The following is a 27,601-nucleotide window of genomic DNA, read 5'->3' as shown; positions in this document are numbered from 1 at the left end:
ACCCCAGAAATCCTGACTCCCAGCTCTGCCTACTCTAACCATTAGGTGACAGTCCCTCCCTGAATAACTCTGCAATCCAAACAGAAAGGCCTTTGGAATGTTTATTTGAAGCACTGAAATTTGAAATAATATTCCAATGAAAATGCTTCATGAAATAACAGGGGATAGGTGAGTTTGGCCAGGTTAGGAATCCTCCTTCCTCTCAGTGTTGTTTTAATATAGAACTGCCTGGTGCTTAAAATGGAATGATCTCAGCTCATTTCATTCCACAGCACAGGGAACCATCTATATACAGAATGATATAGGATAAGACATGGTCATCCAGCCCAGATAGCAGAGTGGATGAACTGTCCCCTGAGTGCTTTATAATTTATTGAACTTGGGCCCCAAATGCATCCTCTCTCTTTTTTCCCATTAAACCAAGAGCTATGGATCCAGGTTTGATACAATGCAGAACAACAGAGTTATTTTGCCAGGCCAGGCTCAATATCATACACTGATACTGTCCCAAGGAGTGGAGCAAATGGCCTTTGTTCTACCCACTTAGACTACACCAAAAGAAAAGGAGTACTTGTGGCACCTTAGAGACTAACAAATTTATTAAATTATTTATTAATTTAAGCTTTCGTGAGCTACAGCTCAAATTTATTTGAGCATAAGCTTTCGTGAGCTACAGCTCAAAATGAGCTGTAGCTCACGAAAGCTTATGCTCAAATAAATTTGTTAGTCTCTAAAGTGCCACAAGTACTCCTTTTCTTTTTGCGGATACAGACTAACACGGCTCCTACTCTGAAACCTTAGACTACACAGAGGCCAGAGCTAGAGTCAGGAATAGACCTAGAAGTCCTGATTCCTTGCCCCATCTGCTCTAACCACTAGACCCCCGTATCCCAGAGTTGACAATAGAATCCAGGAATCCTGACTCCTAGAACTCCCCTGTCTAATCCATTAGATCCCACTCCCTTCCCATAACCAGAAATAGTACCCAGGAGTCTTGATTCCCATTCTCAACTGTGCTCTAATCTATTTGCTTCTCAGAGCTGGGAATATGTCCTAGAAGTCCTGACTTCCACTCCCACACTCTGCTAATCATTCAACCTCACTGAGTCAGGACTAGACCTGTAGCTCCATTGGAGTCAATGGGGCCACATCCCCAGCTGATGTAAATCAGCCATAGCTCCACTGGAATCAGTGGAGCATATCCTCAGTTGGTGTAAATCAGTGTCACTCCATTGGCAACAGTAGGGCCAGATTCCCAGCTGGTGTAAATTGGGCAAAGCTTCTTTGGAGTAAAGGGCCAGCTGCCCAGTTGGTATAAAGGGAAGTCATGGACCTGGTATGAAGTCAGTGGAGCTATGCCCATTTACACCAGCCAAGGATATGGTCCAAACTTTCTGTCCCATCTGGGATGGGATCTGTATTGAAGATCATTTTAGGGCTAAAAGAATGAACCCTGCAGCAGATACAGAGCCATGATGGGAGTCCTCCATTGGAGAGGTGGGGATACAGTGGGTAGGAGATGAATGGGTCATCCCAGACCACCTCCTTAACAGGAGTCGGCATTTATTAGGCAGCATGAGTGTTCTGTTTACGCCCCATGGAAACAGACGTGATGGTAATTGAAGTTGTTTTAAACATTTCCTCTGACCCAAGGGCTCCGGTATTCAGGTATGTGGAAAACGGCCATGGGCCTCTCTACAATGGGAGCTGAATGAAACACATTCCATCCACAGCCATTAGATTTTATAGGGTGAGTTTTCCATAAAATACAGCTGTTTATGAGATTTGGGTTGGGAACCAATTTATTGTCTGATGGCAGGAGGTCGAGTGTTAACCAGCTGTGGTGGAAAGGGAGGGAGCCTTCTAACAGTGCTGACCTGTGTGTTTGTTGCGAGTGTGTGTGAACGGGAGTGTGTGAGAACTTCTGTCTGAGTGAATGAGTGTGTATGTGTGAGCATGTGTGTGAGGGTTTGAATGGGACTGGGTGTATGCATGAGTGTGAACATGCATGAGTCAGTGTGCGTGTATATATGAATTCGAGTATCTGACTGTGTACGCAGCTGGGTGTGTGTGACAGAGATACTTCAAAGATTGAGGAATCTGCCATTTATTTGTTGTGACTCCCCTGAAATTTCTCTCTGCTCTGTAGCACTGCATGGACCCAGGCCCTGTGAGTGTACTGCTGTGCACAGAAACATAGGTGACACTTTGAGCAGAGGACTACCTAACTCAAGGGGCCCCCTCTTGTATCACACCATCAGGATTCCTGCAGCATTGCTGGCCCCATTGTCTGCAGAAGAATCTTCTCCTTTTGATCTTCATTCTTTAGGTCTCTAGCCCTTGTCCTTTAAAAAAAAAAAAAGAGAGAGAGAGAGAGACAAATAAATATTGAGCCAGATCCTCAGCTGTTGTGATTGGCCTAGGGCTATTGACTTCAATGGAGCTATGTCCGATTTTCACCAGCTGGGGATCTGGCCCATTGAGTCCAACTGAGCGACACCTATTTACACCACCTGGGTATCTGGCCCCGTTCACTTCAGTGACACTACAGCCAATTTACACTGGCTGGGGATATGGAAGTGTTGACTCCAGTTGAGCTCTGGCTTATTTACCCACCCTAACTGAGACCAAGACTCCATTGGGCCAGGTGCTGGACAGACAAGCAATAGGAGACAGTCCCTGCCCTAAAGATCTTATGATCTAAAAAGGCAGAATAGACAAAGAGTGGGAGGGGAAACAGAAGCACAGAGTGACGGGAGTGAAACCCAGTCTCCTGACTCCCAGTCCAGCGCTAGCCCATGCTGCTGCTACGGTGGGAGGTGTCAGTTCTTTTCTTGCTATAGTGTAGTTATATTGAATCCAAGGCAGTTTCTTCCCATTTATATGAGAGAGAAGGCTCAGACGAACTACTGTAGGAGAAGACACAATCAAAATGAAGTGAAAGCAGACTAACCCTCTCTCCACTTCTTCTATGGTGTCGGGCAATGGCACATTGAGGGTCTCTGGCAGGAATATAGCAGCGATGCCTGAGATTATAGGAGCTGTCCCATATATAATTGGTGGGAGGTATGGGAAATATTCCCCCGTCACCCTTACCACCGGAGCTACTATGCCGCCCACGCGAGCCATGGTGCTTCCGAGCCCCATGCCGGTCTGTCTGCAAGTGTAGAAAACAACCTTTAAAAAAAAATCATAAAATCATGATAATATTGGACTGATTCTGCAAAAGACCAGATTCAATCTGCCCATGGACTTTTTTCTCCCCTTGGTCTGCTCAGAAATGGCCTTTGATCAGAACCGTCTTTCCTTATTTCTACAGCCAGTTAGGAACTTCCCCTCAACAGGAAATGCAGTTTCTGCAAAAACGAATTTTTCTGTGGGAAAAAGGTCACATTTTTGCCAATTTTTTTTTAAATTTCTCTCAGGGTCGGGAGGGATCAAAACTAAATGTTTTGGGTTGACTCTAATCTTTGAGGCTTCCCCAAACTGAGGTCAGGACTCACTGTGACAGGAAGGCTGGTGCTGTACTATAGGATTATAGTCTGTAAATACCTAGGTGGGCAGAAGTTATCTCCTAGTAGAGATGCATCCTTTGAGGCAGAGGTGGGCAAACTACGGCCCGCGGGCCACATCCAGCCCACGGGACCATCCTGCCTGGCTCCTGAGCTCCTGGCCGGGGAGGCTAGCCCCCGGCCCCTCCCCCGCTGCTCCTCCTCCCCCGCAGGTATGCCGCTGCATGGGCTTGCGCTCACCCACCTCCCAGGCTTGCCAATAAGCTTGTCCTGCCACTCTGAGCAGCGTGGTAAGGGGGGGGGTTGGATAAGGGCAGGGAGTTCCGGGGGGCAGTCAGGGGACAGGGGGCAGTTGGATGGGGTGGAGGCGGTCAGGAGACAGGGAGCAGGGGAGGTTGGATAGGGGGTGGGGTCCGGGGGGGGCAGTTAGGGACGGGGGTCCTGGGGAGGGGGCGGTTGGATGGGTCGGGGGTCCCGGGGAGCCTGTTAGGGGGCGGGGTGTGGATAGGGATTGGGGCAGTCAGGGGAAAGGGAGCAGGGGGGGTTTGATGGGGGTGGGGTCTCGGGGGGTGATTAGGGGCCGGGGGTCCACAGAGGGGTCGGTCAGGGGACAAGAAGCAGGGGGGGTTAGATGGGTCGGGGGTTCTGAGGGGGGCGGGAAGTGGGAGGGGGCCAGGCTGTTTGGGGAGGCACAGCCTTCCCTACCCGGCCCTCCATACCGTTCCGCAACCCCGATGTGGCTCTCGGGCCAAAAAGTTTGCCCACCCCTGCTTTGAGGCATCAGAAAAAGGGCAAATGAGAGTTGCAAGGGCTAGGAGTTGGAGCTAGACCAATTCAAACTGGAAACAAGGTGCACATTTTTAACAGGGAGAAAGTTTTGAAAATGGAACTTAGGTAATTCAGAAAATGTTACTTTAGGCCTAAGAATAGAACTGAGGGGAAATTTTCCACTGGAACAGTCTTCTGTAGGAAAATGCTGATTCAACAAAATTGAAATATTTCATGGGAACATAATGATTTTGTCAACATTTTCAATGAGAAATGATTTAAACATTTCATTTCAGTGAGGTCAAAGGGCTTTGTTGTTTTTCTTTTTGTCCTGGTGGAGCCTTGGGAGCCCAAGGATGGGAACAGGAGAAGACTTACATTGGGGGTGGGGGATGGTGAAGGTCGATGGTTCACCTATTTCTATCCCCCGGCCAATGGAAGGAAAGAAACCTCATACCCCCGAGGTGCGTTCTTTACTTAATCAGATATACGGAAAGTGCAGGGCTAGGAAATATTGAACGGACTTTATCAAAATGGTTCAATAGGGACCTACTGAAATGATAACTGATTTATCATTTGGACTATTATATTAATCAATAAGATGAAATTCAATAAAGACAAGTACAAAGTACTAGTGTCATGGGACATGCCTGCCTTGTAGCACCCCATGCTGCTTGAGTGTGGTGCTGCAAGCACTCCCTGCCTCAGTTTCCTCCTCCTCTGGCTTTCCTGTCTCTCCTGGGGGTTCACATGGCTCAGCCCTCTGGCTGGCTTATTTCGAGTTCAATTGTCCCTTGGGGTAACAAAAGTTCAAACACAATCAAAAGTTCTTTGTCCCCACTTCAGTTCCCCTTCAGCCCACCCATCAGGCTTAGTTCCCAATCCTTTCTGGGTTACCCTTCAGTCTCTGTCTTTGGCTGAGGGACACAGCCCTGACTGCTTCCCTGGAGCCTTTCACAATCTCCTTCAGACTCTTGCTCAGGGCCTTCCACGGAGTCCTTCCAACATCTGACCAGGACCAGCTAAGGCAGGGGGTTAGCTAATCTGGCGCAGGTGTGGCTGAGCTCAATTACCCTTAAAGGGCCAGGCAATCTGTGACAACTGCATGTAAGAAGGGAAAAAAATCAAAAGCACAAATACAAAATGATGAATAGCTGGCTAGGTGGTCGTACTGCTGAGAAGGATCTGAGGGTTATAGTGGATCACACGTTGAATGTGCATCAACAGTGACATGATGTTGTGAAAAAGGCCAATGTAATTCTGGGATGTATTAACAGGACTGTTGTATGTAAGAAACAGGAGGCAATCGTTCCACCCTACTCTGCACTGGTGATGCCTCAGCTGGAATCCTGTGTCTTGGAGGGAATCCAGAGGAGAGCAACAAAAACAATCAGCAGTTTAAAAAACCTGACCTATGAGGAAAGGTGGATAGAACTGGGCGTGTTTAGCCTAGAGAAGACTGGAGGCTGGGGACAGGGGAAAACACATAAGTCTTCAAATATGTAAATAGTTGTTATAAAGAGGATGATCAATTGTTCTGCATGTCCACCAAGGTTAGGACGAGAAGGAATCAGTTTAGTTTGCAGCATGGGAGATTCAGGTTGGGTTTTAGGAGAAAACTTTCAAACTCTAAGGATAGGAACAGGTTACCAAGGGAGGTTGTGGAATCCCCATTCTTAATGCTTTTTTAAGAACAGTTAGACGAATACCTGTCAGGGGTGGTGTAGTTATACTTAATCCTGCCTCAGCATGGGGGGATAGACTAGATGATCTCTTGAGGTCCCTTTCAGCTCTACATTTCTGTGATTCGATGGTTTATATAATATAATGTTATATAATAATTGAAATGATACATCAGTTATTGTTTTCATAAGTCCTTATTGAAATGTTTCATAGAATTTAAGGCCTGAAGGGACCAGTAGATCTTCTAGTCTGACCTCTGGTTTAACATGAGCTGTTAAATTTCACCCAGTTACCCCTGCGTTTAACCCAATAGCCTGGGTTTCAATAAGGTTGTTCAGCTATTTCTGAAATGAAATTTTTTGGGATTTTCATCTTGCAAGAAATTTTGAAATGTTGAAACTTCCTTTGGAATGGAAATTCGGAACTCTGGTTCCAGCTGCGCCTGAGGAGCATTGTCGTTCCGAGCACCGACCCCCTGACTTGAGTAAAGCATTGGGTAGATTTTCATCTAATGCAGAAATAGATGAGTGCTGCAATAGGTACCTGATGACTGTTGGGTACAGCTCCCCGGTGTAGAGGTACAAACAGTTAAAGGAAGAGGCTAAGCATCCTTTCCCAAGCACTGCCAGGGATGTACGTAAGGCCTTCAGCTCTTGTGGGGGGACATAAAAGGATGAGAGTTAGTGGTCAGTGCTGGTAGCAGTCCCGAGTGGGGTCAGTTGCTGGAACAGTCCTGACTAAGGCTGGTCACTCAGTGCCTATATACAATATGTATCCGAGATACAGCCAGAGTAACACTATGATCTATAAAAGGAATGTCTACATTAGAGATGGTCAGAAATTTTCCATCAAAACTGTTTTTTTGATGGAACATTGGGGTTTTCAACTAAGCGAAGTTTTCACAGAGTGTGTCAGCCTCCCGCAGACCATGTCAATTTTTTGTGTGTCAAAAAATGAACACCTGAAAGTTGAAATAGTTTTGATGCTATGGTGGTGCCACGTGGGAGTTGCAGTTCAGTTGCCTCTTGTCCCCATTCTCCTTTGTGGGCCTGGCTCCCTCCCTGGACAACACCTCCCATGAAATTCCTGTTCTGCTCCCGAGGAGATCGCTCCCTCTGTCATTTCCAGTGGATGTGGGGCTGTAGATCGGGGTTGGGCTGTGGGGGTTGAGGCCGGGTCATGCAGTGGTGAGTTGTGGAGGGGAGGCATAGCTGGGAGGAGGCAAGGCCATCGGGTAAGTTTTGTCTATGGGGGCAATGGACAAGGCCATGGAGAGGGCTTTGGCTGTGGGGGTGGGGTTCAGCCAAAGATGCAGGGTCATGGGGTGGATTGTGGGGGTGGGGTCATGAGTCAGGAGAGGCCCCTGGGGCGGGGTATTGGGTCAGGGGAGGTCCCTGGGGGTATGGCCATAGGGGTAGACTTGGGCTATGAGGGCTGTGGCCCAGGGGAGATCATCTTGGGAGTAGGCTGTCCCATGTCATGGTATGACTAGAGTCCCAGGTCATCTTAATTCATCCCCGTACCTCCCCTGGCTGTTGCACTCTGAATGCCCACCTCGTGGCACAAATATGTTCGCCAGGATTGCCAGCCCTGCCAGGATGACGGAAGCTGCCTGGGTGAATCGCCGGCCGATGAAACTCATCCCGATGGCAGCGCTCAGCTTGGCCGGGATGTCAATGGAGCCAAAAGCCACCTGGATGAGATAAATGTTGAAGCCGAAGTGCTGCAGGTCCATGGCCAAGCCATAGAAGGCAAAGCTGGTGGCAAACCTGTGAATGGTCATTGGAGGGGGGATGTCAATATAAAGTGGGGCCAGATTTATCCCTGGTGTAACTAACTCTGATGGGAAAAGGGACAGGGGGATCTTGACTGGCCACATGTTTTTACCTTCAATAAATCATGGTGCGATATTGGGGTCTGCACTGACTCTGAGGAGAGGGTGCCCTCTATTGAGCCCCCCCACCCCTCTCCCTGTAGCACAGCACCCCCTAGTGCTGCACTGGGGCCTCACAGTTAGAAAGAAAGAATAGAGCACACCTACCAGACACTAGATATGCAGCAGGATATCCTGCGTACATTGGGTGTGCGGACCAAACTATACAATGTGTAGGAAGATTGTGCCAAGGCCATTTCCTTCTTCATGTTGGATTTCAAGACCTAGGGAGAAGAGAGAGTAGGAAAAATAATTCTGGTGTATTATCCTGCTGCATCCTCCTCATTGTGCTCAGCACATCTGATACGCTCCATTGGAGAAAATGGGGCCAGATCCCCAGCTGGTATAAACCAGCTGTTGCGCCATTGAAGTCAGTTGACAATGAAGCTGAGGATCTGGCCCATAGCATGTAGCAGAAATATGTGGTGAGGGGAGGCAAAGATGTGCAATGCGAATGATTAGAGCTCTGGAGAGACTCCCATGAGACTGAAAGGACTGGGAATGTTTAGCACAGCAAGAGGGGACCTGATAAAGGGCCACAAAATAATGGATAGGATAAAGAGTAGTCTGCCAGGTTTGAGATAGGATGAGAACCCAAAAGTACTGAATCCCAGTTCCTAGCTCTAACCAGTAGGCATCACTCCCCTCCCAAAGTTGGGAATGGAACCCAGGAATTCTGCTTCCCAGCCTCCTCCAGCTCTAACCACTAGGCCCTGCTCTTCTCCCAGAGCCTGGAATGGGACTCCATGCTAGCTACTATCAGAGACAGGATACTGGGTTACACAGATCACTGGTCTAATCCAGTCAGGCAATTCCTGTGACCATCACTCCCCAAGGCCCAGGAGCTGTTTTACAATGTTTGCACCATTCCATTTAGAGGAAACAAAAGCAGACCAGGAATGTGGGTAAGCTCAGCACAGAAGAAAACATACAACCAATCCTTCATCCCCCTCTAGTGACCATCCGAGGGCTATCGCTCGGCTACAGGAGCTGGCACAACACTGAAGTGATCCGAAGATGGACTCAAGAGAAATGCAGAACACAGAGACTTTCCAGATTTTTTTAAATATGTTCATCCAGTTATATATGAACATAGATAGATACAGACAGAGGGGTATGTATGCAGATACATCGGATCACTTCATCCACCACTGAAATGCTCTGGGTTGGAAAGCAGAAGCTGTTTAACAGCTCATAATAATGCGACTCAACCTTAGGACAGAAGATGAAGATAATTTGACTTCGGTAGGTTTTCCTGGGGTATTAGTCCTCTGATAGTTTGGACCGAAATGTTAAAGGTGAAATTCTCCCTTGTGCTCTAGCCTAGACACCACCGAAGTCCCTCTTTTTACCCTTACACAATAGTGAGGGCAGCTTTATCCCCGGAGTAACTAACCCCATTGGGAAAAGGGCCCTGGGACCTTAACTGACCACATATTTCCACCTCCAGTGAATCGTGGTGGGTCATTGGGGTCAGCACTGACTGTGAGAGGACAGCACCTCCTGCTGGGCCCCCCCATCCTACTCCCTGTAACACAGTGTTCCCTAGCATTGCACTGGGGCATCAGGGCTAGCATGGATTCCAAGGAGAGAGTGCCCCCTACTCAGTCCCCAACCTCGTAAGCCATTGTCTTAACGTAGTAGAACTGTTAGTATCAAAACACTCTGCAATCTGTTGTGACATACAAGTAGCCAGCAGGAGAGTGAGTTTGTGTGTGTGGTTCTTGGGGGGGGGGGGGAGGGGGGGAGAGAACCTGGAGTTGTGCAGGAAATGGCCCAACTTGATTGTCATGCACATTGTGTAAAGAGTGGTCACTTTGGATGGGCTATCACCAGCAGGAGAGTGAGTTTGTGTGGGGGGGTGGAGGGTGAGAAAACCTGGATTTGTACTGGAAATGGCCCAACCTGATGATCACTTTAGATAAGCTATTACCAGCAGGACAGTGGGCTGGGAGGAGGTATTGTTTCATATTCTCTGTGTGTATATAAAGTCTGCTACAGTTTCCACGGCATGCATCCGATGAAGTGAGCTGTAGCTCACGAAAGCTCATGCTCAAATAAATTGGTTAGTCTCTAAGGTGCCACAAGTACTCCTTTTCTTTTTGCCAATACAGACTAACACGGCTGTTACTCTGAAACAAGTAGCATAGTTTGTACCCAAAGGCATTTGTGTCCCTGAGTTAACCATTGTCTTAGAATGCCACAGAACCATGCAGGGATTCTGTTTATCTTTGAGAAACAAGCAGTTGAGATCATGAAAGGGCAGGAATTATTAATCTTAGTTCAGTCCATTGGCGTGAGGATCAGAATTCTTATTAGGGCTAAGACCTTACAGTCATATCTTTCTGCACAGCTTAATAGGTTTACTTTTGCAAATGAAACTGCTTCTTTCTGTAGGTCAGAATCATGGGACTTTACAGGGCGTATTAATGACAATGATTTTCAGGTTGGAAAAACAACAGCCACTTGTACTTTGGAATGAATTAGAAATCAGAATTCAGGCACAAAAGGCGAACAAATTTGTAATCTGATTTTGATCCCTGGACTAGGGCCAGAATTTAAGCATCATTGGAAGCATGCTAGATTTATATCATCCATATATTAAATTAATGTCAGCAAACATACCAGATCAGTAAGTGTGGTTATTCAGATGACATTGAGAGCTTGTATTTGAATGTGGCTAGAGGGGCTCAATGTCTAGCTAGATGATCTCGTGGTCTCTTGTTTTGGCCTTAAAATCTATGAATGATGATTTGAGGGCTGGAAAGAATGACTTAGAGTGAACGACTGACGGAGCTCAATCTGTTTATTTTATCAGAAGGAAGATCAAGAGGTGACTTGATTACAGTGTATAAGTACCTTCCTGGGAAGAAAATATCAAGTATTAAAGGACTCTCAAGAAAGTGAAAGGCAGACCAAGAACCAATGGCTGGAAGCTGAAGCCAGACAAATTCAAATTAGAAATAAAGCACAAATTTTTAACAGGGAAGGTGACTAATCATTGAAACAAACTCTCAAGAGAAGTGGTGCATTCCCTATTTTTTGATGTCATTAAATCCAGATTGGCTGCCTTCCTTGAAGATGCTTTAGTCAAACACAAGTTACTGGGCTCAATACAGTAATAACTGGGTGAAATTCTATGGCCTGTGTTATGCAGGAGGTCAAACTAATGGTCTAATGACCTTAAAATCTATGCGTCCATGGACCAGCTCCTCAGCTGATATAAATTGACATAGATCCATTAACTATACTGATTTACACTAGCTGAGGATCTGGCTGCCAAAGCCTAAATGGATTGGATGACAAAGTTTGAGGGGTGTATTCTGCTCTCTGTTGCACCAGTGTAAATTTGGAATAACTCCTTTGACTCTGGATTTACAGCAGGTAAACAAAAACATCATATGGGCCACAGTGTATTGCAGAATCTCCAACACTCCTCCCAAGGTGAAATTTGTTCCTGGGCAGCACAAAACCTATGTACCAGTAGTTACATTTAAGTCCTTAAAAACATAGTTTAGATGGGATTTAAGTGCTGCACAGATCTTGTGCTAACTCAGGGGTGAATTTCACTTTAATATAATCTGTGCATAGCCGTCAAATGTTGTGCAACTCCACACTGAAATTTTATACATGTTATTTAAATGCCAGGGTGACATTTATCCCCATGGTCTTCTGGAGCCCAGCCCCATGCACCTCCTCTTGGAACAAATTTCAAGACGGATAGTCTTGTTCACTCTCTCTCTACTAGGTAAGATTTCACCTGAGCCAATGGCGTGCATGAGAAAGCTGCCAAAGAGCTGGGTTGGAAACAGTTTTCCCATCCCAGGAAAATTTTGGAGATCTCAAATTTTTCTGATCCCAAATCAATATGAGAAGACAGCCTCGAAAATTTGCACAAATTAACAGTATGAAAAAAATTTCAGTTTGAGTCAATTGAAACATTGTTTTGACATTTTCAAAATGTTTTATTTCAATTTTGACATTTTTTTCTATTTAAATTTTTAAACTATAATTAGCAAAAATTTTGAAACTGAAAATATTGAATTTTTCTTTTAAAAAATGTTTGAAATGGGAATTTTGAAACTTTTTTCCAAAAACTTTTCGAAATGAGAAATTTGTTGATTTTCCAACAAAAATAAGTTTAGTTGAAAAATTGCTGACCAGTTCTATTGCTAAATGCACGAGTATCATGCAATAATGCATGAATAGATCTGGACAGAAAATGTGGGAGTTTTTTCCGATGGAAAATTTCAAATTTTCAGTGAAAATTCAAATACTGAAACCAACTAGAAATGGAAATATTTCTGTTTGGGAATGCTGCCATGGTGCCTCATGGGAGTTGTAATTCAGGTGTCTCATCTCCCATTCTCCTCCACAGGCCAGGATCCCTGGTTAGACTATATATCCCATGATGCACCATCTTGGAGAGATGAGGTGGTGTATCCTGGGCACTTCTGACCCTAGTGCATCATGCAGTTCAGAGGGCCAGCTGAAAGCCTACACATCACTTAAGTGTTCCTTCTACACGTCCTCAGGGGTTCCATCCTTATTGCACATAAGATATGATTATCTGTGGTTTCCTTTGATGGTCAAGAATTCCATTCATCTCTTTACCTCGGTATTGAGCTTGTCTCCTTCTTCTTTTTTTCTATTTATCTGAGCAACTTTCTTAAGCACCTGCACGGCTCGGTCCGGTTTTCCTGATAGAACCAGCCAGCGAGCGGACTCTGCAAACCACCTGCAAAATGAGCAGCAATGCCAAGAAACAATGGAGTGCTTTCTTCTTTCCAGTTGGGTTCTCTTTGTAGGAATTTGTGGCTCATGGGAATTAGGGACACTCAAACCTGGGTAGAGCTAAGAGCTTGTAGGGCAGATTCTGAGGAGAAGTTATACATTGCAAACACAGAGGAACTCCACCAAGTTGTTGTTGTTTCCATTATAGTTGGACCTAAAGCTCCCAGATGAGTTTGAGCCTCTACAGTACTAGCCCTTGAACATATGCATTTTCTGCACTGACAGGTACAAATGACTGCCTTGGATCCAAAGACAGTCACAGACCTTGGTAATGGGGGCACTAGGCTGTGTAACAGATCACAGTTAAATCAGATGGGAATACAGACTGAAGTGGAGCTTATTTCAGCTCAGCCCAATGAGTATCGGACTGTTAGTGTATGCTTCCTGCAGCCCCATGCTTGAGCCCTGTGTCTAAGAGTGAGATCAGAATCTAGCCCTGTGAACCTATCAACAAGCAGCGATGCACTTACCAGGAATAGAGAAAAAAGATGAAGAAGGGCATTGATGCAGTGAATTGTAACCAGCGCCAGTCCGGGAGGGCATATGCCAAGCCTGCAAGAACAATCTGCCCGATGGTGGCGCAGTATCCCACCACTGTGCCGGCTATGGTCCGTACATTGGTTGGCACCCACTCAACAACTGGAAAGGAAGGCACCCACACCAGAGGGGTTAATACTAGAGCTGGGCGAAATGTTTTGGACACATAGTTTATTTGCTGAAAAATGCAGGTTCAGGTTGACTATTTGCAAATTCAGTTTGAGTTCAGCAAATAGCTTTGCGCCCTACCCCGCCCTGCCAAATATATTTTTTTCTGAAAAGGTCAAAATGTTTTAAAGCCTAACGGATTTATTTGGGCATAAGCTTTCGTGGGTAAAACCCCATTTCTTCAGATGCATGGAGTGAAAATTACAGATGCAGGCGTTATATAATGACACATGAAGGGAAGGGAGTTACCTCACAAGTAGAGAACCAGTGTTGACAGGGCCAATTCGATTAGGATGGAAGTAGTCCACTCCCAATAATAGATAAGGAGGTGTCAATTCCAGGAGAGGCAAAGCTGATTTTATACAAGCCAGCCACTCCCAGTCCCTATTCAAGCCTAAATTAATGGTGTTAAATTTGCAAATGAATTGTAGTTTTGCTGTTTCTCTTTGAAGTCTGTTTCTGAAGTTTTTTTGTTCAAGTATAGCTACTTTCAAATCTGTTACAGAATGTCCAGGAAGATTGAAGTGTTCTCCCACTGGCTTTTGTATGTTACCATTCCTGATGTCTGATTTGTGTCCATTTATTCTTTTACGAAGGGACTGTCCAGTCTGGCCAATGTACACGGCAGAGGGGCATTGCTGGCACATGATGGCATATATCACATTGGTAGACGTGCAGGTGAATGAGCCTCTGATGGTGTGGCTGATGTGGTTGGGTCCTCTGATGGTGTCGCTAGAGTAGATATGGGGACAGAGTAGGCAACGAGGTTTGCTACAGGGATTGGTTCCTGCGTTAGTGTTTCTGTGGTGTGGTGTGTAGTTGCTGGTGAGTATTTGGGTGAGTATTCAGGTTGGGGGGCTGTCTGTAAGCGAGGACTGACCTGCCTCACAAGGTCTGGGAGAGGGAGGGATCATTTTCCAGGATAGGTTGCAGATCATTGATAATGTGCTGGAGAGGTTTTAGCTGGGGGCTGTACGTGATGGCCAGTGGTGTTCTGTCATTTTCCTTGTTGGGCCTGTCCTGTAGTAGGTAATTTCTGGGTACCCGTCTCACTCTGTCAGTCTGTTTCCTCACTTCCCCAGGTGGGTACTGTAGTTTTAAGAATGCTTGATAAAGATCTTGTAGGTGTTTGTCTCTCTCTGAGGGATTGTACTCCATGAAAGCTTGTGCTCAAATAAATCTGTTAGTCTTTAAGGTGCTACCAGACTCCTTGTTGTTTTTGTGTATACAGACTAACACAGCTACCCCCGATACTCAAAATGTTTTGTTTCAACTCTTTGTTTTAAAACAATGTTTTGTTTAGAAATTTAGCTAGATTTATTTTTAAAAAGCCACAACGTGTGTAATAAAAATCCAGAAATGCAGAAAATGAAAAACCAAAGAGCTCCCACCTCCCAAAAAGATTTGTTTTCGGTTGAACACAGCATTTCATTTGATCCAAAATGAATTTTTGTTTTTCATTTTGGTGAGAAAAACAGAAAAATTTCTATTTTGTATCACCCTGAAACAATGTAAACAAATTTTTTTGGTTCAGCCACTGAACCAAACAATCAGTTATTCCTACATCTCTAGTTAATATGCTGCACAAGTGAACAGGTTTTGGAGGCATGTGGGAATGTTTCTGTGGGCATGGATTAAGATCTCAGTGGTGCCACCTAATCGGTGAGGGGCTTTGCTGTCCTTCAGGGTTAAAATGATGCTGAGCTATGAATGTGAGGCAGGGGTGGCCAGTGGTTAAGGTACTAGACGGGTATTTAAGGCACTGGTGTTCCATTCCATCCATTGGATCTGCCACAAAATTTCTCCATGAACTTGGGCAAGACACTTTCTGTTTCCTCTATTCCTTATTTGTATTTTAGTAGTGCTTAGGTTATGTCTACACTACACAGCTTTAAGCGACATGGCTGTGTCACCACAGCCATGCTGCTAAAAGTTGCTCAGTGTAGCTGCTGTTTGTCGGCTCTCTTGCCGATAAAAAACTTCTATCCCCAAAGAGTGGCGTTTGTGTTGTCGTCAGGAGAGTGTTCCTGCCAACAATGTGCTGTTCACACTGATGCTTGTTGCGGCAAAACTTGTCTTTCCGGGGAGAAGAGGGGGTAACACCTCTGAAAGACAAAAGTTTTGTCGTTCAGTTGCCAGTGTAAACATAGCCTTAGGAATCATGCACCAGAACCCCATTGTGCTAGGCGCTGTATACGTCCAGAACAAAGAGATGAGTTTAAAATATAAGACACGAGGCAACAGAAGGATGCAGAAAAACAGATGGGGGGAACACCAAGAAACAATGAGACTGGTCACCACAGTAGGCAGTGATCTCAGTTCACCACCCTTTGTCTCCCACTCCACCTTCTCACCCTTTGTGTATTTTAAAGCTCTTCAAGACAGGAACTGTTGCTCACTATGTGAATGGACTGGGCCCAGCACAATGGATGCCCTGATCTTGACTGGGGTCTGTGCAGCACCAGGCACAATGTAGGCCCCAATCTCAGTCAGGATCTGTCAGCACCCAGCACAATGGGGGCCCTGATCTTGGGGTCTGTTTAGTGCCTGGCAGAATGGGGGCCCCAGTTTCAGTCAGAACTTCGAGGTGCTACTGTAACAATTACTGTTTTAGCACCGTTAATATTAGAAAGGACTGTCTCAAACCCTCACCCACAATTCCAAAACAAACTTTTTTTTAACATGTCCTTAATTGCAAAGTATTATTATTGTAATCCAGTGATGCTACCATGCTGGGCTCCCTCTGAGACACCCTCCTGACTCAGGCTGCATATAAGCAGAAGTGATGCGTGCAAACACAGGGATAAATATTTGTATACCGGGGCCAGATCAAAACTAACAAGAGCAGGAAAACAGCATCCAAAAACGAAAAGCAGACATTGGAGGGAAGGGATGGCTGCAAAGCAATGCTGGGAGTCCTGTCTAACAATGGACCATTAGCCTGCGTAACTCACTGTCATAAGACTACCTTGAGGCTGAGACCTTAGCAGCGTTCAAAAGAGGAATCTGGGCATTTGTCTGGAAAACAAGGACACTGAGAATCCCAAATGAAAAAAAGTAGGTTACTTAGGAGCCATCTATTGTTCTGTGTTTGTGCAGCCCCTACTCTGCATGGCCCTGATAGCTCGGGCGCTAAACGAAAAGTGGGGGATTGTTAGATCATTCACACTGCATACCAGGGACCTGTGTCTTGTCTTCTGGCTGGGCTGGGCCATGAAAAGTGGGACAGCAGCTTCACAGCTCTCCCAGTTAATGAGGGCTGCCGGGGCTTGAGAGGTAGGTTGGCCTCTCAGGGGGACTCAAGTGAGCTGGGTTCAGTTCCTGGCTCTGGCACATGCTCCCTGTGTGATGGTGGGAAAATCAAACCCTGCTGAGCCTCAGCCCATAAAATGAAAAGGAGTACTTGTGGCACCTTAGAGACTAACCAATTTATTTGAGCATGAGCTTTCGTGAGCTACAGCTCACTTCATCGGATGCATGCCGTGGAAACTGCAGCAGACTTTATATATACACAGAGAATATGAAAAAATACCTCCTCCCACCCCACTGTCCTGCTGGTAATAGCTTATCTAAAGTGATCATCAGGTGGGCCATTTCCAGCACAAATCCAGGTTTTCTCACCCTCCACCCCGCCACACAAATTCACTCTCCTGCTGGTGATAGCCCATCCAAAGTGACAACTCTTTACACAATGTGCATGATAAGTCATTATGCAAGGTAGCCTATTTCCTTTTGTTTTTTCCTACCCCCACCCCCAGATGTTCTGGTTTAACTTGGATTTAAACTTGGAGAGTGGTCAGTTTGGATGAGCTATTACCAGCAGGAGAGTGAGTTTGTGTGTGTATGGGGGTGGGGGGGATGTGAGAAAACCTGGATTTGTGCTGGAAATGGCCCACCTTAACTATGCACATTGTAGGGAGAATGGTCACTTTGGATGAGCTATTATCAGCAGGATAGTGAGTTTGTGTGTGTGGTTTTTGGGAGGGGGGTGAGAGAACCTGGATTTGTGCAGGAAATGGCCCAACTTTATTATCATGCACATTGTGTAAAGAGTTGTCACTTTGGATGGGCTATCACCAGCAGGAGAGTGAATTTGTGGGGGGGGGTGGAGGGTGAGAAAACCTGGATTTGTGCTGGAAATGGCCCACCTGATGATCACTTTAGATAAGCTATTACCAGCAGGACAGTGGGGTGGGAGGAGGTATTTTTTCATATTCTCTGTGTATAAATAAAGTCTGCTGCAGTTTCCACGGTATGCATCCGATGAAGTGAGCTGTAGCTCACGAAAGCTCATGCTCAAATAAATTGGTTAGTCTCTAAGGTGCCACAAGTACTCCTTTTCTTTTTGCGAATACAGACTAACACGGCTGTTACTCTGAAACCAGTCCATAAAATGGGGACAATAATTCTTCCTTTGTCTATTATAAGCTCTTTGGGGCCAGGACAGTCTCACTGTGTGCATGTCACCTAGAGCTCTGTGCATGGGTCTCTATAGGCTGAGCTAAACAACTCATTCGCTTGGAGGTTCTCTGGGTCAGTTCCCAGCCCCAAGTCACTAAGATGGTGGCTGTTTGTTAAGCAGGGCTCTGTGGCTGGAGCAGTTATATCCTCTGCACAGCAGACACCAAGAGGGAGGTAGACATCCAGTGCCTCACGCAATGGGGACCAGATCTCAGGGCTTCTAGATGCTTCTGTAATATTAATACTGCACACACTGTAATGAACCCCTGATTTTACTTAGTGCCTCTGGGTGCTACTGTAATACTACTAATAACCTGTCCAATGTAAAGTGGCCCTGATCTCCGTAAGGGCCTGCAGGTGCTACTGTAATATTACTAATATGCACACTATACTGGGTCATCAAGGTGCTACTGTAATACTGTTAATTATGCACACACCAGAACTGGGCTTCTAGGTGCTACTGTAATACCAGAAATAATGTGCATGCTGTGTTGGGGTCTCCTAGGAGCAACTGTAAGGCAGGTAGTTATAACAAGGGCTAATTTTCCCAGGTTAAAATCAAGGAGCAGTGGAAGAAGGTCCCTTACCCAGTGACATACAGTTGAGAATGATCCCAGAAAGGGCCATCCCGACAAGGAAGCGGAAGATGCAGTATGCGGTGAAATTGGGCGAGAAGGCGGTACAGGTGCCCGAGACAGCCATCTGCAGGTAAGACCAGCTCAGGAGAGCCTTCCGCCCGAACCTGTGGCAGAAGATGGCATGTTCATAGCTGTGCTAGGTCTGGTGACTGATAGAATCCTGTATATGCAGAGCCACAGAGCCCTGAGGATAGGTGGGGACAGCACTGATGTGACCGCACCTGGCAATCTGCATTCAGTCCTGGGCACATGGACGTGGATGATCTATTTTATCTAATCTAATCTCTCAGTGTTTTGACATAGCCTGTAAGGTGTTCAGGGGAGAGCAAGCACAAATGACCAGGGCTCTGGAGGGACTGACCCACAAGGCAAGGCTGTAAATGAGTTAAATGCAGCTAAGCAATGACTACAAGGGGACGTGGATCAGCATCTCAAGTGTAAGGGAAAGGGTAAACCTCAAGCACTGAGAGGAGTTACTTTCCAAGGGCTACTGCAGCATTGAAATCAATGGGAGTCGTGCCTTTGACTTCAATGGGCGCATGATCAGGCAAGGAGAGGGACTGCAGCTGGAAGGAAGAGGATGAACATAAGCAAAGGAAAATGTAGCAACTGCCAGGCCATGGGTCAGATCCTCAGCTGGTATAAATGGGCCTCATCCAATGGTCGTTGAATACAACAGAAAAATGCTTATTGGCACCAATGAGTGGTGCTGATTTACACCAGCTATGCATCTGGACATACTAGGCTATTAGACTCTGGTAGATTATTCTACCCCAACCTCCACATCCCTCATCTCTGAAGTCAAAATTTAAACGTTCAGTTCATTGCCTGAACTTTTGCCCCTAGCCCCAGCAGATACCATTCACCCCATGGCTGCTGCTTTCTGTGCCTCTGCAGCTGCTCTCAGAGCGGGGAGAAGGAAGAGCTTTGCAAAGACCTACCTGTCCGCTAAGCTTCCAAACAGAAGCGCTCCCACCAGCACCCCAGCCATGTAGATTGACTGAGCCATCTGTCCGAGTGTCCGCAGGTTACACACCAGATCCCACTGCAGGCGGAGGAGGAAAGGTGGTCAAGACATTGTCATAACAAGCTGCTCCTACCCACGCAAGGAGAAAACAGCCAATGCTATGGATGGGGGGAGTATTTAATTTAGCAGACAAAGGTATAATGGAGAGCTGGGGTGGCTGATCACTAGGGGCTCAGGGGAATTATCCCCAGCAGTTATGTAATGACTGTATTAGGCAGTCGATGGACTTCAGGGTGCAGTACTGCTTGCTACCAGTGGGAGGTGGACTGTCTCAGGCTGCAGGACTGCAGGTGGCAAAGGGAGGAGGTATAGAGCCAGGGGCTATGAGAGCTGTTGCCTGTGCTCCGGCAGCCCCGCCAATAGCTTTGAGCACCAGAAACCCTTGAAGCAGAGGAAAGGTGGCCTAGTGATAATGTGCTGGTCTGGGACTCAGGAGAGCTGGGTTCGGGTGTGGGCTCTCCTGCTGTGTGGTCTTGAGTAAGTTGTTTCCCCTCCCACCCATTGTCTTTTAGATTGTTGGCTCTTCAGGGCAGGGACTGTTTCTCTCTGTGTGTCTGTGCGTTGCCTGGCACAATGGGGGCTCCCATCTCAGTCAGGGTCTGTGCAGTACCTGGCACAAGGGGGCCCTGAACTCAGTCATGGTCTGTGAAGCGCCTGGCACAATAGGGGCCCTGATCTTAGTTGGGGTCTCTAGGCACTACAGATATTTTAATAAAAATAATGATTTTATTGGCACCAGGATTTGGCCATTTGCATTTGGTAAATAAGGTTACATTTCAAATAAAATTAATCCCTGCTTTGTATTTATATTTTTTTTTAAATTGCAAGTAAATATTTAACTAACCAACAATCTGAGAATTGTCAAGGGCAGGGAACTTTCTCTGTGTGCAGTCCTGCAGCTCAGCATTGGTTAAACAAGCAAACAGTACTTTGCTGTGTCAGTGGATTTCTTAAGGGGGTGGCTCACAACTTGTATGAGGTCACATGTGTGAGTGATATAACTACTGATGGATATTTGAATAAATCACCATCTCAGTATTGGGTATTTACTATTCTGCAGCTGCATGGTGTGGCCTAGTGGTTAGTGCAGAGCACTGAGGGTCATAATTCCAAGATGTGGAATTATGTGTATTGGTTAAAGCAGGGACTGGGCATAAGGACTCCTGGGTTTTAGTCCCAGCTCTTGTGGAGGAGTGGGGTCTAGTAGGATAGAGCAGGGGGCTGGGAGTCAGGATTGCTGGGTTCTATCCATAGCTGTGGGAGGGGAATGGGGTCTAGTGGTTAAAACAGAGAATGGGCATCAGGTTTTCTGGGTTCTGCTCCTGGCGCTTGGAAGGAGAGTGTTCCAGTGCTTGGAGCACTAAGACTGGGATTCCTGGGTTCTATGACAGCTTGTGTGATTCTAGGGGTTACAGGAGCAGGACTGTAAGCCTAGGACTCCTGGGTTCTGTAGCCAGCTCTATGGTTGACACAACTGTGACATTGGGCAAGTCACTTCACCTCCCTGTGCCTCAGTTTCCCCATCTGTAAAATTGAGATAATGGTACTACTACACACTTAGCTCATAGCAAGTTTGTAAAGCTCTTTGAATCATGGGAAGGGCTGAGTTTTATTATATCCAGCTACAGCCATCTCTTACCATCTGGCAAACAGTTACCAGAATCCCCTTTTACAATCTGAATGTTCCTTCCCAGGACAAATTGTCAGTAAATAATAGGAGCAGAGACGGCATGGAGACCTACAGTGTCTCATCATATATGACATTATTATTTTCTGTTCTAGCAGCAGGTAGAAGCTCCAGCAACATGCAAACGCAGTAAAAGATACCCCCCACCCTTAAGGGTTTACATTCCAAATAGACACAGGTGGGAGAAAGGAAGAATTATCCATGTTTTACTTATATGGGAATGTGAGGGACAGAGAGATGACGAGATTGCTGGGTGCAGACCTAGTCACCCCATCTCACAAAGGATATTGCAGAACTAAAAGGGCAACAAGAATGACCAAGAGCCTGAGAAACTCTCTTGTGGAGAGAGATTGAAAGGACTGGGATCATTTACCTTGCAAAGGAGATGAACTAGAGGGGACAGGATAAAAGTCTATAAAACAACAAGTGGGAGAGAGGCAACAGATCAGGAGCATCTGTTCTTCCTGTCTCATAACAAGGGGATGTTCAATGCAATTAAAAGATGGGAGTTCAAAACCGATGAGAGGAAATACACTTTTTCACATGATGTGGGATTAGCTTGTGGAACTCACTGCCACATGAAGTCATTGAGGGGAAGAAGTTAACAAAATTGAAAGGGGGATATCAAAACCATCCAGAGTAATCATAACAGCAACAACAAGGCTTCTGGGAGGGATATTAAACCTGGTACTTTAGGCTTGAGCCAATCTCCAACTACTAAAGATCAGGATGAGGGCTATGTATGGGACAGGGTATCTCACATGGGTTACTGCAGGGTTCTTAAACCTGTCTCTGAAGCATCTGGTGCTGGCCATTGTCCAAGACTGGAGACTGGGCTGAATGGACCTTGGGAATGATCCAGCTGGGCAACCATAATTTGCATAAGGTCACAGAGTAGGAATGGTTCAGAGACAGGAACTGAACCCAAGTCACAGTTCACTGGCTGGACCACACTTCCTCCTGCTCCTGTGCAGTCAGATGTAAATATTGATCAATAACACCCAAGCAATGCAAGGTTTCTCTGAGCAACGGTGAGTGCTTTAGGCCCTTCCTTACCTCCATAATGATGGTGTTGGTGAAGATGCTCTTGTCGTAGGTCCACCCATCCGTGCATGGCTCTGTTTCCATCTCTGTCCCATTTGCGAGAGTGGCGTTGGGATTTAGGAGCTGCCACTGGGCGGTGACGAACCGGCGACACTTCTCCGGCTCCCATTCCCCATCCATCGGGATGGAGACCCTCAAGAGATCTTTGGTGCTCAGTCTTTGAGTCATGTTTGTACCACCCGTGCTGTTGGCAGCTACACGAATCTGGCAGTGGTGTCCTGGAACAGCAGCAGAAAAATTCTGCAGGAGGTTATGAGAGGCTGTCATTAAAACAGGGATAACAAGTAAAGCGACATGGATGATTTGAAAACGGCCCATGCCGCCAATGCTGTCTAGGAGTTCGGCAAAAGTCATGCCGAACAGATCCACCGTTAACTCGCTTCCTGAGGACTTAAATGAATTTCACAAACAGAGCTGCATTTGGAAAGAGTACCTCCTACAAAAGTTCCTGCTCTCTTAGAGATCTGTCAAAGCACAACAGCTACAGCCAGGCGCTTCCTACAGGAGAAAAGCAAAACTTGGACGGCTGCATGGGAAAGTTTAGTCTCATTGTCTCAGAAGAAAGTTCCCTTTAAATTTTTGCCTACAACTTTGAAACCGCTATCAATCTGGCATCCACCCAAAGAGTGGGGGTCTCAGCAGGGATACCAGTCTGTTGGAAGAAAATCTGAGCAACCTGTGGTGTGAACTTGGATCACCTCAGTTGGACTGTTTGATTCTGGGATGCTGGAAACTGTGCGTGTGTAGTGGTGGTAATGGGGGCAGGGGGATGGGGGGAGTAATATATATATATATTTAGCCTTAGGAAACTGATTGGGTTAAAAGGGTGCGTGTGTGGGTTATGTAAACCGTAATCATCTTACTTGGGTTAAAATTCTACCCTGGGTTTGAAGGATTAGCTTGAAGGGAAAGGGAGACAAAATCTACTGATCCAGTAAATGTGGGACAAAGGGCCGTGTTAGGAAGGCATTAGGCCTCCAGTACACAAGGGCACCGAGCCTGCTTTGCACTGGTTGATTATTATTGGCATTACTATTAGAGGCTCCAACTAAGACTATTGTTCCATTATATCAGGCACTGCACAGCCCCCGACTGAGATCAGGGCCCCCATTGTGCTGCGGGCTGCACAGACCCCAATTTAGATCTAGGTCCCCGTGTGCTGGGTGCTGCAAAGACACTGATCTAGATCAGGGTGCAATGTGCTAGATGCTGTACAGATCCCGAATAAGTGCAGGGGCCTATTGTGCTGGGTGCTGAAAAGATGACTCATGGGACCAAATCCTGAGCTGCAGTAAATCAACTTGGTTCCACTGAAGACAATTGAGTTACGCCAGTTTACATCAGCTGAGGCTCTAACTCCATATGCACTTCATCAAAGCTGGCTGGTGATGGAGGAGTGCTGGGGTCCATGTGGAGGCAAATTGCTGGATAAGGACAGGGCAGAAACAGAGCATAAATCCATGGGAGAGAGGAGAGGACAAAGAGAATGGCTGGGGGGAAAGGTTAAGGAAGAGCCTGGAGCACTGGCTTAGGGAAAGCAGACCTGGCTTCTATCCCTGGTTCTGCTGCTGGGCAATTCACTTCTTTTCATTGTCTATTTAAACTGGGACAGGGTTCCCTCATTGTTTGTCTGCTCTTAGATTGGAAGCTCTTTGGAGCAGGAACCACCTCTTTGTTCTGTGTTTGTCTAATGCAATGGTTTTCAAACTTTTTTTCTGGCGACCCAGTTGAAGAAAATTGTTGATGCTCGCGACCCAACAGAGTTGGGGATCAGGGGTTTGGGGTATGGGAGGGGCTCAGGGCTGGGGCAGAGGGTTGGGGTGTGGGGGTGAGGGCTGTGGGTGGGGCTGGGAATGAGGGGTTCAGGGTGTGGGAGGGGGCTCTGGGCTGGGGTAGGGGGTTGGGGTGCAGGAGGGGGTCAGGGTTCTGGGCTGGGGCCAGGGATGAGGGGTTTGGGATGCAGGAAGGGGCTCCGGGTTTGGGGGGGCTCAGGGCTGGGGCAGGAGATTGGGGCGCAGGGTTACCTTGGGCGGCTCCTGGTCAGCGGTTCAGTGGGGGTGCTAAGGCAGGCTTCCTGCCTGTCCTGGCACCGCGGAATGAACTGCGCCCCGGAAGTGGCCAGCAGCAGGTCCAGCTTCTAGGCAGAGGTGCGCAAGCAGCTCCGCATGGCTCTCGCCCACAGGCACCATCCCCCCAGCTCCCATTGGCCGGTTTTTGGCCAATGAGAGTGTGGAGCCCGTGCTTGGGGAGGGGGCAGCGCGCGGAGTCCTGTGGCCGCCCCGCCGCCTAGGAGCCGGACCTGCTGCTGGCTGCTTCCGGAACACAGTGCAGTGTCAGAACAGATAGCCGGGCAGTACCGCTGACGGGACTTTTAATTGCCCAGTCGGCGGTGCTGACCAGAGCCGCTGTGATCCGCTGCCTTACGTTCCGCGACCCAGTACTGGGTCACGACCCGCAGTTTGAAAACCACTGGTCTAATGCATAACACAATGGGCTCCTGGTCCTTTGCTGGTGCTCCTTGGTCCTACCACAATAGAAATAAATACAAATAATAAATAATGTTGCAATCCTGATCTTGGTTGTGTCTTCTAGGTACTACCGTAATACACACAGTACTTGACAGCAATAGCAATAGTTCTGGGTAACAGCATCAGGTGAGTGTGAAAGGCAGTCCAGCAAGTAGATGTCCTTTGATGTAGTCAGTTATTCACAAGAGATGTTAGTATCTGGGACAAAATTCACCCTGAGCCATTGGAGCAATTGCTAGGGAATTGGTGTGCTGTGAATGCAGTGTTTTTTCCTAAGCGTGATTGTCTTACTCTTACCTTCTCCTTGTGTACTTATGATTTGTAGTACAGCAGTGCCTAAAGACCCCATTGTGCCAGGTGCTACACAGACCCTGACCAAGATCAAAGCCTTGTTATGCCAGATGCTGCCAGAAACCAGCTGATACTATCTGAGATGCAGGCCCTGTCATGCTGGGTGCTGCACAAACCCTGACTGAGATCAGGGTCCCATTGTGCCGGGCACACTTGGTAAGAGACAGCCCTTGGTCTGAAGAGCTCGCGATGCAAATAGTCAAAGGAAGGTTTATTAGCACTCTTTTACAGATGGAGAAACTGGGGAACTAAAGCCCAGAGTCTTAAAGGTATCTCAGAGTTGCTCCACTCAGCATTTCAAGTGACTTAAATCATTTAGTCTCATTTTCAAAAGGGAGTTAGGCACTCAAGAGCTCAAGTTTCTATGAAAGTCACGGGGACTCAGGTTCCTAAGTCTTTGAGTCACTTCTGAAAACGGGACTTCCTTCCTATGCAACTTACGAGCTTTTGCTACCCTCTGCGACTTGTCTGAGGTCACACACGGTGTCTCCGGGGAGGCGGGAATTGACTCCCCAAAAGGTCCCAATCCAGAGCTGTAACTGAAACATCCACCATTTTTCCTGCCCTGTAGCCCGTTCCTTGGGGGAAGCAGTTGTTGTTTCTTGTCCTATGCTAAGACTGTGAGTTCTTTGTAGCAAGGAATGTCCTCATTTATTCCACATCTCTACTGCAGTGGGGCCCTGCTCTCTGACTGGGGCCTCACGTTGTTATGATACTAATAGTGCAGTGGGACAAGCGTTTGGGATACAGTTGACATGTGAGTAAAGTGATTGTGATGTTCCCCTGGTCAGGCCATAAACCAGGGGTTTGGGAGTTGTGGGTTCGAATCCCCGCTTTTCCGCCAAATGTCAAAATTTCCCTCTGGAACCACCCCCATTTCTGACCCACTCTAGCAATGATGCCAGCACTGGGCATTTTTTAGAAGCAACATGGTCTTGTGAATACGACACTCACCTGGGTTGTAGTCCCAGCTCTGCCATTGGCCTGGTGAGTGACCTTGGGTGAATCACTTCCTCTTTTTGTATCTTTGTTTCCTCTCCCACCCTTTGTCTGTTCAGATGGTGAGCTCTCTGGGGCAAAGGCTGGCCCTAGCTACGTGTATGTGCAGTGCCTAACCAATGGGGCCCTTCTTCTTGTTAGGGCCTTTGAGCTCTCCTGTAACATGAATAACTTTGTCTCACGTATGACCCTAATACAACATCGCCATACAAAAGCCCTGGCTGGAGGTATTGAAAACATGGTCACCTTGACTTTGAGTGACATGTGTATCTCAAGAGGGTGGGGCTTATTTGTGGGTGTGGCTTGATTGTGGACTGGGTTAAACACTTCCTTTTTGGACCCGCATTTGTTCTTCCCCTATGGGTCTGATGCAAATTGTCAGCCTGGGAAGCTATAGTCTGGGAGATACATGAACTACTGAGTGATAAACTCTCTCATTGCATGGCAGCATGGCCCCGGACTGTAACCATGTTTCTACCATACTCAGAACCCCTTTGTGCGGAACCTCCTCTAAACATGTATGTTTTTATGCATATTTCAGGAGCAATAAGAAGTCACGATCCCACTATGTAGGGTGCTGTCCCTGCCCTGAAAATCTTGTAATCTAAATAGACCAGGTGTGGGAGGGGAAACTGAGGCATGGAGTGGGGAAGTGACTTGCAGAGTATAGTACAGGAATACGGCAGAATTAACTAGTCTGTGGTCCCTCTAAAGGCTTTTGCTGTGTTCTGTGTTTTCAAAGCCACTCAGAGCAATGGTGTCTATGTAGCTAGGCTTCGAATGGCTACATGTACTAAATAGAAGAGCTGGGTTAGAATTTTCTGTGGGAAGTTGCCAATTGGTCAAAACCGAAACTTTCTGGTTTCGACCAAAGTTTTGTCGGGAGGGTTTCTCAGGTCCAGGATGGAATTTCTGATCAAAATGATAGCGTGAGCGAGGCCCACCCCTGAAAAGCCTGGTGGCCAGAGTACTCACCTGTGATGAAGAATCAGGTTCAAGTCCCTGCAGAGAGTGAGAAGGGCTGACTTGCTATCCTGGTTGTTAGGGAACTTGGTTGGGGTGCAGAAGAACAAGGTTTAGGTTGCTACTTTGCCTGAGCTATTGGCTCTTCTGGGATGGAGCTCTCTGTTTTCATGAAACGTTTTGAAAGGTCTTGGTTTTGTTCTGATATGAAACCTCTGAAATTATTGTGCTAAACAGAATTCCTGTTTTCTGGCTAGCCCTATTAAATAGACACAGTTATTTGGGACCCAACTGGATCAGTGCAGTTTGTTCATGCTGGTTTTGCTGTGGGAAGAGCAATAGACATAAGTCCAGTGTCAATGGTTGAGCCAGGATCAGAATCCAGGTTGTCTGTCTCCCCGCCCAACGCTGTGTCCAGTCTCACACCTCCGCCTCATGTTGACAACCA

General features: G+C 46.8%; 1 protein-coding gene and 1 long non-coding RNA gene across 6 annotated transcripts in view; one reads left to right on the top strand and one right to left on the bottom strand.

Moving 5' to 3' along the window:
• LOC140914324 (uncharacterized) overlaps positions 1-10,971 on the top strand; it is a 72,058-nt gene extending 61,087 nt beyond the window's left edge. The window contains exon 3 of the long non-coding RNA XR_012159827.1: positions 10,715-10,971. This is a non-coding gene — a long non-coding RNA (uncharacterized LOC140914324). The remainder of the gene's footprint in view (positions 1-10,714) is intronic.
• On the bottom strand, positions 715-27,511 carry LOC140914319 (solute carrier family 22 member 6-A). 5 transcript variants are annotated; one of them, XM_073351838.2, is made up of 11 exons: positions 27,166-27,511; positions 22,265-22,552; positions 19,436-19,539; positions 18,444-18,598; positions 13,161-13,329; positions 12,511-12,634; positions 8,005-8,120; positions 7,518-7,732; positions 6,507-6,615; positions 2,954-3,157; positions 715-2,345 (listed from the first exon to the last, which is right to left on the bottom strand). In XM_073351838.2, the coding sequence occupies exons 2-11, from the start codon at positions 22,478-22,480 to the stop codon at positions 2,258-2,260; spliced, it is 1,500 nt and encodes a 499-aa protein (XP_073207939.1). In that variant the 5' UTR covers positions 22,481-22,552; positions 27,166-27,511; the 3' UTR covers positions 715-2,257. The 5 variants fall into 5 exon arrangements, with proteins under 5 accessions (XP_073207939.1, XP_073207940.1, XP_073207937.1 ...); XM_073351839.2 differs by having other exon boundaries at positions 22,265-22,530; XM_073351836.2 differs by lacking the exon at positions 27,166-27,511 and having other exon boundaries at positions 22,265-22,852.
• Positions 27,512-27,601: the final 90 nt, after the last annotated feature.

This window comes from Lepidochelys kempii, chromosome 7 (genome assembly GCF_965140285.1).
Source record: "Lepidochelys kempii isolate rLepKem1 chromosome 7, rLepKem1.hap1, whole genome shotgun sequence".
Classification (NCBI taxonomy): Eukaryota; Metazoa; Chordata; order Testudines; family Cheloniidae; genus Lepidochelys; species Lepidochelys kempii.
Note: the sequence above shows the minus strand (reverse complement) of the source record. Positions and strands in the feature narration are given on the sequence as shown.

Bases quoted from the DNA above. Each gene is read 5' to 3' on its own strand.
- LOC140914319 (XM_073351836.2), bottom strand. From the start codon at position 22,666: ATGACTTTTGCCGAACTCCTAGACAGCATTGGCGGCATGGGCCGTTTT. The intron at 8,121-12,510 runs GTAAAGAGATGA...TCTTCTCCCTAG, and splicing joins GAGACAAGCTCAATACCGAG to GTCTTGAAATCCAACATGAA. The intron at 7,733-8,004 runs GTAGGTGTGCTC...GACCATTCACAG, and splicing joins TGCTGCATATCTAGTGTCTG to GTTTGCCACCAGCTTTGCCT.